Source organism: Drosophila takahashii, chromosome 2R, assembly GCF_030179915.1.
Source record: "Drosophila takahashii strain IR98-3 E-12201 chromosome 2R, DtakHiC1v2, whole genome shotgun sequence".
NCBI classification, from domain to species: domain Eukaryota; kingdom Metazoa; phylum Arthropoda; class Insecta; order Diptera; family Drosophilidae; genus Drosophila; species Drosophila takahashii.
In genome coordinates this window covers 23,259,219-23,273,427 of record NC_091679.1, presented here as the reverse complement: position 1 = coordinate 23,273,427, position 14,209 = coordinate 23,259,219, and the positions used below count along the sequence as shown (strand labels likewise).

Genomic DNA, 14,209 nt, shown 5'->3' with positions numbered 1-14,209 from the left:
GTTAAATAAAAGAATAGTTCCTTGGTTTGAACTGCTATTTAAAAAAACTATTTATATTATTTGAGACAAATTTAGAAAAGTTCTTAAGACTCAAAAATAATCAGCTATTTCTTTCGAAGTCTCAAAGCTTCGTAGCCTCCCCCTTTTTGTTCCCCGTGTAACTCACCCGTCTTGCTGGGATCATGCGAGAGATGTCCGCCCAGTGAGTGGTGTAATTTATCCGTGATGCCATGGATTTTGTCCACAAAGCTGCTGCGGGTCTGTGCGTGTCCCTCGCCACCGGCCACGCCCCCTTGTCCGCCGATGCCGCCTCCGCCTCCGCTGCACTGCGGCATCAGCTCGGCAATGCTATTGATGTTCGGTATGGAGCCTAATTACAGGCGGTTAGGATGCGAGTGTGGCGATGTGGGTGCAGGGGAGGCCAAAAGAAATGTTTAGCAATTATTCACATACACACGAGAGTGGGTGGCATCGGGAGGTGAAATGTGGGTGGTGGTTGGTGTGGTGAACTGGCAAGGACGATCTCTTACCCTTCGTGTGCGACGTGACCGGCGCACAGGCGGCCGTGCTGCTGATGGCGGCCATTTGATTGAGTGCCCGGCCATGCAGCTGGGCCTGGGTGACATTCGGCTTGAGGAAGGACACAAACAAATGCTTGGCCAGGTCCAGCGGCGCCTCGCAGTCGAGGAAGGCGTCCAGAAACCGCCGGAACCCATCGAAATCAATGTCCTGCGAAAAGAGTTGGAACGTATAAATACAACGAGCCCAGGCAGTAATTTATGGGGGCCTTTGTCTTGTCAGTTTTTAATAAGCCGTCAGGGCACACGTTTTTTTATTAATTCTTGAAGCGAAACATTTGAAGAAAAATGGCGATCTAAACTCTAGAAAAAGGCTTTGAGACACCCAACAGATTCTGATTAAATTTAAATTGATTATTGTTCTATAATAGCTATCCATAAATTTTAGCTGTTATTTATTTATATAAGAACACAATTCAAAAAGAATATTTATAAACAACTTTTTCTATTTTGTTTTATTTTAGCAGAAGTATTTAATAAATTATAAATCGTTGCATAAGTTAATAAGAAAGATAAACAGACTCAGTTAACTTTCTTAAAGCGACATTCCTGCAGCTACACCACATTTTTTCCCTCTGCAGGAACATGTAATAAATCTACCGCAAGCCATTTCCAAGTGACAAGTTAAAATGTGTGCAGAACACAAGTCCGCTGCATAGTTTCTTTTCCCCACTGCCTTTTTTCAGCCAAGTTTTACGAGTGGTATCGGGTTTGTTGTGACAGTGACGATTGGTGTTGAGGGGGGGACGCAGAGCTACTTATGCAACATAATATGTTGACGTTATTATGGCGAAAAACATTCTGCAGTTGCCGCAACGAGGGCCTCGCATTTCTCATCTACTACCAAGGGGAGTGAAGCGTGAGGAGCGACCGCCGTCATCGACTTTATTACCGTTGACAACGGAGCGTATGATTAATAAATGCTCGCCATATTGCGACATATTCAGAGATGATTTTCTGCGTGGCAAGTGAACCGCGAGTACATTATCTCCCGGCTAAATAATGGTGCTGATGTATGAGGCGGCGGTACAATTTGTGGCCTAATTGAAGGTCCGTTATCGCTGCCAAGTAAATCCGCAACATTCAGCAGAGATTCCTGCTTTAAAATTTCCCATTTTACGCGCACGGAATACATAATTCTCCATTTTATTTACATTTGTCCAGTGCACAAAATTCCCACATAAATCCGAGCTCTGTCTGGAAAAGGTTCCACTCGGCTCGTACGTGCCGGGGAATGTCCCTCAAGGATCTGGCGCCTCTTTATTTGCCATTTGGCAATGGGTTCGGTACGCCGAGAGTGCGGCCCCAGCTTTTATGGATTCAGAACGGAACCTGAACCTGGCCGAATGGGGATCGGGGCAAATTACATGTCAACACCACGTGTAATGTCAATACATTGACAGCTGCGGCGCGATGCTTGAATCAACAATGCGACATTGATGAACGCCGGCATTCGGTGACATTGATAGACGTAAGGCCCCCGGGTTGCACACGGCAGCTTTGCGGATTTTACAGTTGCCAGCTTCAGCTTCAGTGTCAGTTTCATTTTCAGTTCAAACTCCCTTTCGAGGATAACAGCTAATCAGGGATAACAGGACCCCAAGAGGGTGGCTGCGATTAATTGCGCAAGAGGCAGCGAGTCGTGTCGCAAGTAATGAAATAATCAACGGGGCTGGGGAAGCCAGGCCCAGAGACTATATATCTATTCTGCTGGAAATATCTGCCTTTATTATCAGACTCAGCACGAGCTGCTGCTGTTATTCTGCTGCTATTTTGCATCGTTTTAAATTTCTCAACATAAAACAAAGTAAACGAGAGTTACATAAAGAGTACGCTGAGGTTTCGGTCACATGGAAAAATCTTGACAACATTTGTAGAAATTAAAATAATTTATAAAATAAATACGGACTTATTCTCAATAATAATAAAATTACCAAAAAACAAGAAGGAAAGCTACCTTCGGCCAGCCGAAGCTTATATACCCTTGTAGATTAAAGATTGCTTACTCGGTGCAGTTCCAGGGATTCCAGATTCAGCGTCTCTAATTATTTAAATTTTGTTTTTAAGTAGTCAAGAATCAAAACGCCTACTTCCTACAAAGTTACAATGAATTTTCTTATATTTGTTTGAATATTCCTATGGAAGCCTTAAGATATAGTGGTCCGATCCGGCTCGCTCCGACATATGTACTACATGCAATAGAAAGAAGAACTTTCGGGAAAGTTTCATCGCGATAGCTTTAAAACTGAGAGACTAGTTCGCATAGAAACAGACAGACGGACAGACGGACAGACGGACATGGCTAGATGGACTCGGCTATTGGTGCTGATCAAGAATATATATACTTTATGTGGTCGGAAACGTCTCCTTCACTGCGTTGCAAACATCTGACTGAAATTATAATACCCTCTACAAGGGTATAAAAATTTGTTAGAGCAAAAAGTAAAGTAGAAATCAAAAGTAAAAAAATTTTACATGAAGACAAAATTAAGGAAAGAAATAAAGAGAAGGGGAAAATTATTTATTTTATTATACTTTTACTTAAGGTAAAGATACCAAAATATAAAAATATAAAGTTATGGGATAGTAACTAATTCTTTGATTATTTTCAAACTTTTCTTTAAGTTTGGTTAGTTAAACTCTTTTGATTAATGTCATATCACAAGGATAACAGTTTTTATAATTGTAATAAATAAAACACCACTTAGACTGATTTGACTTTCCCTCAGTGTGCCCAACCACTTGCTGGATGTTTGCTGGCTGCTGGGTCCTTGGCCATAATGAAACCGAATACGGGCAAATGGAAGTTTATACTCGTTTCGTCGGCTGGCACTACACAGCATCTATATCCATGGCTATGTATATGGCTATATGGCTGCGAGGCTACTAGTGCCAAGGCAAACTGCTTAAAGCCAGTGAACGCAAATGGCAGCGACACGCCTAAGTGGAGAAACATCGGCATATTGTAAAACCCAAACACAGATACGCACACCCATGGCCACACACATAAATTAGAGCCCAGTCACACACACACATACACAAGCACTATAATAATGGCGCGAATTGCGTTAGCAAAATTTATTTAGCCAGCAAGGAGCAACGAGATACGCGTGCGAAGAACGCTCCCTCTGCTCCTCTTTATCTCCTTCTCAAGGGAGGGGAGGGGGCCTTCCTTCAACTCTCTCTATATTTACACTCGGGGTACAAAGACTAGCTCTGTTTTCAAAATTTTAGGGTTTCAGCTATTTTCATTTGTAATCGATTTTTTTCAAATTCAAAATTAAAGTCTGAAAAAAAGGAGATTTTTTAAAAAGTTGAACTCCAATAAAAATGTTTAAATAATTCTATACATTTTAAATTTTTTTTTGCTTTAAAAAAAACGAAATTATTTAAAAATTAGTCTTGCAAATAGTACTATTATCCTGACCTCCGCTGTTCTTCTGGCTTCAATCTGCGCTGTAATTCCCATGGATGCGTTATGTGACGCTATGCGTGGGCGCGTGGCTTAATGAATAAATATTCAAGCACATTTCGGGCGTTCGGTGCGTATGCGTGATATTCATTACACTCTCTAATCACACACACGCACAAAGAGTCGCGCATACGGGCCATTTGGCACTCGTCTTCACTCCACTCCGGCGAACATAATCTGCGCTCTGCATTCATTATGCATCGCAGTGTTCGGGCCGTAATTTATGACCATATGGGCTCCATTTCACACTTTTCGTCCTGCCCGATTTTAAAGCTCTCACACCGAGTGACCAACAAAACAGCGGGAAACAGCGGAAAACATATAACTTTTCATTGCCACCTGACGACAAGCTGCTTTTAATTAACCTAATTGGGGCTACCGGGCTTAAAGCCAATCCTTGAGTGAAAGTTAAAGCTGCCGGAGGACGGGACATGTACGTAAGCTGCTTACTCGGAATAGGAAAAATGTTGCCAGGCAGCGCACATCTCGTGGCATCTCAATTCATTTCACCCACTGAAATATTTACCGGAATTACTTTTGTTCGGAAAATTCCGTGCAATGACAAACAGTGAGTGCTAGAAGTGCTCGAACATCCCCCCGGCAGGGTGTTCGATATCAAAGTGAATTCCAATGGAATCATTCACTCTCACGTTCGAGTCCAACGTGTGGAAAGATGGAAGGCAACCAGCAGGTTAGCCCGAGTGACGGAAACTTAATTATACTTTTTCCATTTCGTTACGCTGGAAAAACAAATGAATGACCAGCCAAACAAAAGGAAAACTGATACATACAGTTTTTCGTTTGCATATGCTGCTTCTGGCTTGAATGATTTCAAATTCCGAAATTAAGAATTTATATTACTATGCTAGCTGCATGCCCTCTGTCCATCGCCTTGGTAACCCGAGTCTGATCCGGGTATTTGGACTCGCTTGTCCCCAGTGAAAGAGTAACAATTTATGCAGCTCCATGGCTCTCGCTCCAATCTCCTGCTCTAACCAAATTGATGGCGTTGCAGGCAGTTTCAAATTAATTTAGTATGTATAAACTTGTCAGGATATTCATTCAGGGACAAGGGTGGCCAGCTCAGAGTCTGTCTCTGCTGGGATTCAATTTCAATTTGGCATTCAGGCGTAAACTTGAAAAGTCTGTGATTTATTGTACGTATAAGAAGATTTACTTTCAATCTTTCGCCCTACCTGGCTGCCCTCTCCCTTTCCCTTTCCCTTCCCCTAATCTCTATTCAGAGGGCTCCTGCTCCTTGTCAGTCCGAACATACTAGAAGAAATATATTTTTTTTATTTTTTATTAAATCAAGTTAAATTATATTTTAGCAACTCATTTTCTTAACTACTGTTTTTTATGGGATTTTAAAAAGTTAATTGGCGTTTTGATTTTGTTCTCTTTGTAACATTTATATTTGGAAAGGTTGCACTAATAGCATTTAAAAATATTATTCTGCATTTTTGCATACCAATGTTGCCACCCTTTAAAGAGTCTATTTTTTTTGGAAGAAAATTTGCAGTTACCTGTAAAAAATTATGTTCTTCTTAATGTATGATCTAAAAGGCAAATAAGGTGAACTGACACTTTTAATATGCGTCAAATATATATTTTTTTAATTTTGACAGGATTAGAATTTTATTATATTATTTATTATTATTTGTTTTTATGTTATTATTTAATTTTTCAGCCAACCATCGAAACCCTCTTATAAACCAATATTTTTTCTCAGTGCACTCATGTGAGTTTCCGTAAGCTTAGCTGAATCGCCTTTCATCGGTGTTCCCAAGTCGCCAGGTTGAGGATTAGAGTGTAAGACGCAACCCGAGCCAAAGCAAACGGAGCTCTTGACTTGTGCTTTGAGTAGGGTTTCCCTTTCCACTGCTGCTCGTGCTTCGACTCACCTTTACCTTCACCCCCATCCTCGTCCCCATCCTCATCCGCTTTCAATTAATTGCAGAAACATTTTGGCAACACTTACCCCATCCGGAATGCACTTGGGCGTGGTGGCGGCGCTCGGCGAGCTGAACTCCCGCAGAACATCCTGCAGCTTTCGGGTGGAATCTGCAAGGAGTGAGACAAGTGCCGGTGAAACAGGTGAAAGGACACAGGTGAGTGCTGTAAGACAGGGACTATGCAAAGTTCAGGTTAGCCGGCTGCGCGAGTGGCAGGACACACGTCAATCGCTCGACTGGCGCCAGGTGAATTAAATCGACGTCTTAAGTGGGCCAGGCCAGCCGAGGTGGACAGGTGTTTTTCCCCCAGGCGAACTGCAGCGCCGTAGGGATAATTAACTAATGGAAAACAAGTGGTTCGTGTAAGTAAATGCGGGTGGGTGCGGATCAAGCCGGATGACATGGCCACTACAAATGCCTGGAATAAACTCCACGGGGAGTCTTCCGACCGAAATGTTGCGCCCAGAGTTTTATTAACCTAATGAGAGTTGTGTGTACGCCAGTGCAGAACCGCAATTGTGCAGAGTGTCTGCACTTGAATGCAGTTCCAGTGTTCAGCTCCCAGTTTCTGCTTCATGGCAACGCCAGCTGCGGCTGACACTTTTGATGGCTTTCGTTCGGGGCTGCACCGCAGACTAAAAACTGTTTAACCGCACTCTAATAAGCACCTGCAGCCGCACCCATATATCCTGTGCCACGCCCCCGCCCTGATTGGCTACAATCTCAAATTGCAATACGGGTGCCGCCAACGGAGCTACAAAAAGCAGGTTCCTACACTTTGTTTAATTCAATTTAAACTTTCGGAACCAAATAAAAAAGGTCTAACTATTTTCAAGCACTCAATTAAAATGACCTTTGGTGATATTATAACTTGAAACAATATGTAATATTCAGCACAATAATTATAATCAAAAAGAAACTTAATTTATTTTCTTAAAAAGAAGCTAAAATTTTAAAACTTTTTATACACATATATAAGAACTTTCTGTGTCTCTAATATTGTTTTTATTAAAATATAAATTTTAGTATAACAAATTCTACCAGTTTTATTTTATCTAAAATATTGTAAGCTCAAGTTTGCGCTTTAAAGAGATATACTTTCATATTTTAGGTAAAGCCTTTTTCACTGCAGATTTAACTTGCAATCATGTTGATGGTCGTGTCGAGCTTCTTCCAATCCGAGGGAATATTGCGCTGCCAGCTGCACTGTCAGAAACGCAGCCCTCCATCATCCAAGGGGAGCTTAAAAGTGGACCAAGTTCACCGTTCAGACTTGGTGTGTGTTCTGTGTAATATCCCATAATCTATAAGCTCAACATTCCCATTTGCCGTTCCGTGTAATTCCCTCTGCCAGGCAACCGGCGAGATGAAGTGAAGCGAAGTGCTCACCCAAAGGTAAACTACTTTGCCATGTCAAACAGCTTTGCTGCTGCAGCAAAGAATGCAAACAGTGTCAGACATAAGTATAACTCGGGGGGATGCGGACCAGATGTGTGGAAAGGATGTTGCCTCAATATCGGTCTTTAAGATGCGCTGCTTGAGCTTGAGCTGACATGAGAAATCTGCTGAAATTGCAAGTGCAAGCCATGCGAAAATGTAAATGTATCTGCAGGTAGTGAATGCGAATTTATGCTTTAATGCAAAAAGTGTATGTTGAAAGAAATAGGAAGAAAAAAGAAACCAGCAGTAGAAGGCTTAAAAAAAAATTGTATTCAAATCGGTACTTTATATTTATAAATAAATTTATGGTAAATTAAATTCTTTAATTCTCATGTAAACCAATTTCTGCTTAATGTGATTACAATGTGCAAATTAAAGGAAACAAAAAGGTTTTAATTTGCCTATCTGTCAGTTCCAGAAAAGAACGAAATGGCAAAATAAAGGGCTGTCTGATTGGCCATGATTTGCATTTCCCCCCCTGGCAAATGTGTGTTTTTGATTAGTGCAATTTGATTTACTGCTTTTCACTTACATGAGGCCAACTCCTGCAGCTGCAAAAATTCACGCGGCGACAATTTATCCCATTTTGGTGCTGCGATGCCAATATTCATTTTGCCTGAAAATATGCAATACATAACAATTGGTGACAAATTGTAATTTCCATTTCCATCATAATGCGGGGCAATCAAAGGGCCAGAGGGGCGGGGCGGGTCGGGAGTGCGGACGCATAATTTATGGCATTCGTATTTTGCATTTGCATTACGAATTCGCAATGTAAGTGCCAAACTATCGACAGAAAACCCACACATCGCCCCAAAAATACGTGGGTTCTGCGTACGTGATTGTGGCATCGGCAATCAATATATTTTGCAGAATGTGTGCGATGAAAACTAAATTGCTTTAAAATGTTATCTCCCTTTCTACACACTCTCGACCTTTTACACACTCGCACTTTGTACATCCTGGATGATATTTTTAGCCATCCTAAGTGGCCTTCGGAGAGAGGTCCTGTGATGGCTGTCTAAAACAGCAGAAAACGAATTGGGAAAAACAGACGTCCTCTTTCAACGCTTTATAAAATGGCTTATATAAAATAGCTAAAGTCATAATTCGGCAAAAGAATAAATTTGAATTTTAAAGAAAAACCCATAATTATTGTTAAATGTACAAAGAAATCCTCTTAAGAATGCGTCTAAAAAAGTTATAAACAGTTTTAAAATTTAGGTTGTGGATTCTCACTTAATAGTCCATCCATAAATATATTCATTCTTGTAAGCCATGCTTAAATTAGAAAGAATAACATCACAGCTTATGACTCAGCCTTGAATTTAAGAAATTTATGAAATCATTGTATTTGAAACAACAGACCAATTGTCTTGTACCCTCTTATTTTAATAGTTTTATACTTCAAAGCAGCAACAAAATTTCTTTCTGTCTTACAAATTAAAATCAAAAACACAAAAAGAAGACGGTGGCACTGTAATCTTTGGTGTATTTAACATAAATTTATATCCTACTTGTATATTTGTTGATACTCAAATATTTAGAAAAAACATATGTACCCAACCTGGCTCTCAAATGTGTTGAGTTAAGTAATTTTCGTATGCTAATTAGGCCTTCTAAGGACCTGCTTACATTCTCAAATTGTTGTGAACTGAACTGAAACTTTTCCCACTCTCCTGGGGCTGAGAAATGCCCGGAAAATGTCACAGTGCGAGAACTAGCTAACGGAATGGGTGCGAATGGCCATTAGCCAATTTTAGTTTTCGCCATATGTCTGCCGTTTTGCCAGTATGTATGTGTGAGTGTGGGGTGTCCCACCGGGAAAATTCCTATGGAAAATAACATATTTTCAAGAGGTTTCTCCATAGAAGCGGAAGGGACTAAACCTCATTCACCCCTTACATTTCTTCCATCTCTGGTTTCAAAATACACGGGGGTGACACAAAAAGTAAGGGGGAAATGAGGTTTCTATCTGGATCTCTGGCAGAAGAATGCAGGACAAAATCCACTGGTTTTTCGACTTCCCGCATTATAGATTTTCCACACGTACCCAGTTATGGTTTTCCTCCACTTGCAATATCTGCTTTTCTACACCCTCCCAGTTTTGGTTTTTCCAGACCCTCGCAGTTTTGGTTTTGCACTGCTTTGCAGTATCTGATTTTCCACAATAAAAATCATGTTTTTTGTAATATTTGTTTGTGTATTTATTGGAACTACAAATTTTTAATGCCTGAAGCATTCCCGGGTTTTGCTTGGCCGAATGCAGTACTTAGATATCCATTTCTTGTCTGTCTTCTGAAAATATCAAACATAATTTAGATATGAATGTAAGACCAGGAATAATAATAAGAGTAATTACCATTATTAGGTCTCCGCACAAAATTAAAGGATCTCTCCAGAAATTATGCCTGGTTTGCCGTGGCCGATCATTTACCCTCTGTTCAGTTGTTTTATGTCGGGTATCTACATATATCAAAAACTATGAGAAGAAAAAATAAAATATGACAAACGCAGGCGCAACACTTCTGGTCCCAAGAAGTCTCAGTCGGCCTGGCTGAAATAAATGTAATATTTTGATTAAGTTAAACAACTAAGTTAGTACTGAAGTACTATTTACACAACCATTTAATGAACACCTCACACCATTTACCACTGGTAAAGATTAAAAACATTTCAAGTGTCACTGAAATGCAGAATTTGTGTTGAAGATAGCATCCGGAGGCGTATATTTATTAATGGCGAAAATATCTGTGATACTAACCTTTGTAACGCTGAAATAAAGGTCATAAAAAAACAAAATTCATTTTATCACTCACCTTTTTATTGTTTTTTAGATTAAAATTAACTATTTTCACTTTTTTTTCACTTTTTCCAACAAATTTAAAAATGATGTGACCCTGCATCATATACTTGATAATACTAAAATGCAGATTTGATATAAATTTCGTTGTAAAGTCCGGTCACACTTTGGCGCCGAATAAGTATTTCGTTTAAAAAATACTTTTCAGGGACCGTAATCATTAAAGGTTACGTATATTATAGGTGTATTAGGCATTTTTCGTGTTATCAATACCACCAACACGAATTTTTATATTTTAACAACACTTAAAAATGGCTTAGGCCACGATCTGACGATCAAATTATTTTATTTCACAGAAAATGTTTAAAAATGTAAAAAACAACAATAGTTTTCTTTGTAATTTAATGTAATTCCTTGATAAATGTGATCAAATATTTTAATCGTCTTACCGTGGCTTTTCTCTATAATTTGGTTGACTCCCACATTCATCCTTATTATTATTTGAAAAATGTTGAGTAAAATAAATTAATATTATCATTATAGACATTATGATAATAATGTTATATAGTTTAATTTTTTTGATTAACAATTATTAATATTTTTTCTACGACTTTTAAAATTACTAAAAATTAAAACTAAATGTGAGAACAAGTCTTTTGGTTTTCGTGTAAATCATAGGATTTTTGAATATTATAAGTTGGTCTTTTTTTTGTTAAAAAATATTATAATCGTGGTGCCACAGAAATCACACAGCGCATAAGTGGCCTGATATTGATGCTTCTCAGAAACCCACCCTCATTTAGCGCTCAGAAATTATCTATCCCTACACCGCCGCCTGCAAAAAGGAACAGGATTTCAAGAACACAAAAACCAACTTCTCACATTCCCGCTGGGAACGCCCACGCACTCACATGTAGAGGCAAAGGTATGTATGTGTCAGCCAGAGACAGACAGGCAGGGTTATACTATATATGTAATTCCATATATACATTATAGAAAAGAGGGGGGAATTGTATTTGATATATACGCTTATATTTGTTGGTTTGGCTTTTCTGCGTTCTCAATTCGCTGGGTGTTTATTTTTACTCTCTGGCCATTTAGCGTTTTTATTTATTCATTTCACAAATCTTTCTCTAAAGCTTTTGTCTTGCTGATGTTATATTTAGATGACTATAATCAACTGATTGACTAACTTATCATTTTATCCACTGCCGAGCACTTGTCAAGTTGAATGTGGGAATGGAAAATGGAAAATGATATTTCACGAGCGATTTCCGCTTAATGCAAGAGTAGTTTGTCCCTTTTTGCTCGTAAAATCTTAATAGAGCTTCGTACTGCCATTATTTACAGCTCATTTGGCTTTAATGCCTGAAGCGCGTTAAGAGTTCCTACAATGCTTGGATAATAAACTAATGAAAATGCAAATGAAACTCAGGAATAAATAGTGCAGCATACATGGCGTATGCGCAATCCGAATGTTAATTGCGCCGCTAATGGAGGGGTGTGTGCGAATTTGTTTGTTTGTGAGTGTTTTTTAAGCATCATCATAAAATTCGCATTTCTGAGAAGCTGGATATCTGGATATCCGCTCGCTTTCTGCTCGTAATGGCCCTTGGCCAACGGCAAAAACTTCAATAAATTGGCTTGGATTTTTCTGTCTTTGTTGGTCAATGGATACGCTCATCCTGCCGCCCTTTGACATTGGAGTAGGGAAAAAGCACAGAGAAAGACAGAAGGAGGGTTCAACGGACTCTCAAGTGCTCTGCTTTTTATGCTGTCCACATAAAATATTATTAGATTATGCGTTCGCTCCACTCGTACAAAATAAGCATCAGATTCCGATTCAGCTTGTCCTCGTATATATTTGTGTATGTATGTGTGTGTGAAGAGAGGACCACGACATCCTCTTATTGTTTTAGCCGAAACAAAATTGCCATAAAATCTAGCACATAAATGTCCGACACAGAACCATTTTCCCTTCTTTTTATGCTTTAAATTGGCCCGCCAAATCATTATACTTCAACGGTCCACAGTCCTTCTATCTTTGGGCAGAACAATAATAAAAGTAAATCAAATAAAACAGCAGCATATTGCGTTTTTTTATGGCCTTTAGCTTTGTGGCCCTGTTTAATGGCCGCCGCACTCTGATCGCGAACAAAAAATCATTTTTTTCCATCACATCAATAACCATTTCATTTATTCAAAAGTGAGCCCGCCCACTCCAATTTGCCTTTGAATTGTAATTAGTTAAACAAGATTTATGAATTTATGAAACACTCAATCATGTCGGCTTTTTATTCGTATCGAAAAGGTGTTTCTTTTTTATATAAATTACGCTATTGGCAAATAAATACGAATTTATTAATGTAATAAGAAAAACAAATAAAGATTCGATTAATCGTTTAATAAAAGCGCGAAATGGATGTTTTTTTGTGTTTATTTCCAAAAGTGATAAATAATGCATAAATGTTAAATAAATTGGTTTAAATAAACAAAGATTAAAAACATATATGAAAATATGCCATAAAAGCAAGTTCCTTTGCTAAATAAGCAGGTAAGAAACAATAATTAGGAATTACAAAAATACATTACAAATTACAATTAAAACACCTAACTAAACTAATATAAATATAAGCCTAAAATTAATTTATTAATTTGTATACCCTTTTCAGACGCTCTTACAATTATAGAAAGACGTTTGAAATGCTGAAAAATATAAATTTTTAAGATTTCTTTAATATAAATAATAAGGTTTAGAGTTAAGGTTAAGAGTTTTCAAAAAAGCACACAAATCTTCGTTTTATAAAGAGCCGGTAATATCTTGTTTTATAATAAATCTTGAACGGAGCATTAGCTTTCAACAACTAGGTAGCAACGCGTATCAAAAATTTAATAACGCCTAACTACTTTAACATTTTGATCAATTTTTCTTCAATTTAGCTTTTATTTCCTATCTTTTTACTTTCCCGTTTTTCATCGCTCTTTGTAATTAATTATTTGATTTTCAAAAGTCTTGGTATCCTTTTAGTTTTGGACTTAGAAATAGATTTCTAACTCTATTAGATGGGCTATATAGTAGCAGCTTTTGCACATTCGCCTTAAGCGAATCGTCACTACGTGTAGAGGCGTCCACAGTGACCTAAAGGATTAAAGGGCATTGTGTCGATATAGACCATACAAGTGGGTTTTAAATAAATAATTGTAAATCAAATTGTATAAATAATTTATTTAGCGGCAATGCAGTGAAATGCAGGGACCATTCAGTGGCAATGCTCAAACTTAATTTACCTTTTAAATTCTGAGCATATATGCTAAAGGATATATGTCCCTGCAAAAAGGGCTTGGAAAAAAGTCTGAGAAGAATCGCTCTTTAATTAACGTTCCTGATTTGATCGGCAAAAATAAATCCATCAATACAGCACAAGCCATGCATGAATATTAATTCGAATATATTTTCAATCGATTGCTCTTCCCTTTGGCATTCAGAGCGTTGAGTGCGAAAAATGTTTGCCTCCGCTGAATATGAATGGCAACGAGTGTTTGCTTTTATGAAATTGACATTATTGTTTATCTGATGCGTGGGCCGTGCACTCGCTGTAAGTTCCCCCATTGTTTTCGGCTGACAATAGCACAAACAGTCAGGGAAAGCGAAAAAACACGCTGCAAGATTGTCAATAAGCAGTGCATACAATTCACTCGCTTCTATTTTATTTTAGTTGAGTGCACAGCAGCCGTCGGCAATCTGAGTCCTGGATCCTGAGTCCTGTCGGCAACAATCCTCGCATTTCTGGGACTTATTCCGAACATTTTTGGGGCAAGTAGGGGTGAAAAAGGTCGACAGTTATGCAAGAGATATGTACTAAAAAAGAATACTAATTTCCCTTTCATAACGGAGAGGTTTCCACATGTTTTTTATGGTTACATGCTCAGACTAAGGAATATTTATTGCGTTTGTTGAGTA

At 38.6% G+C, this 14,209-nt stretch overlaps 1 protein-coding gene across 5 annotated transcripts in view; it reads right to left on the bottom strand.

Moving 5' to 3' along the window:
- Positions 1-14,209, bottom strand: part of Dgk (diacyl glycerol kinase 1) — a 48,594-nt gene that overhangs the window by 22,980 nt on the left and 11,405 nt on the right. For 4 of the 5 annotated variants that reach the window (XM_070212694.1, XM_017157042.3, XM_070212696.1 and 1 more), the window contains exons 3-6: positions 7,978-8,061; positions 6,032-6,114; positions 531-729; positions 167-370 (exon numbers count right to left, since the gene is read on the bottom strand). In XM_070212694.1, coding sequence (XP_070068795.1) covers positions 167-370; positions 531-729; positions 6,032-6,114; positions 7,978-8,056 — 565 coding nt within the window. In that variant the 5' untranslated portion in view covers positions 8,057-8,061. The remainder of the gene's footprint in view (positions 1-166; positions 371-530; positions 730-6,031; positions 6,115-7,977; positions 8,062-14,209) is intronic. The other variant, XM_070212697.1, reaches the window with a different exon arrangement.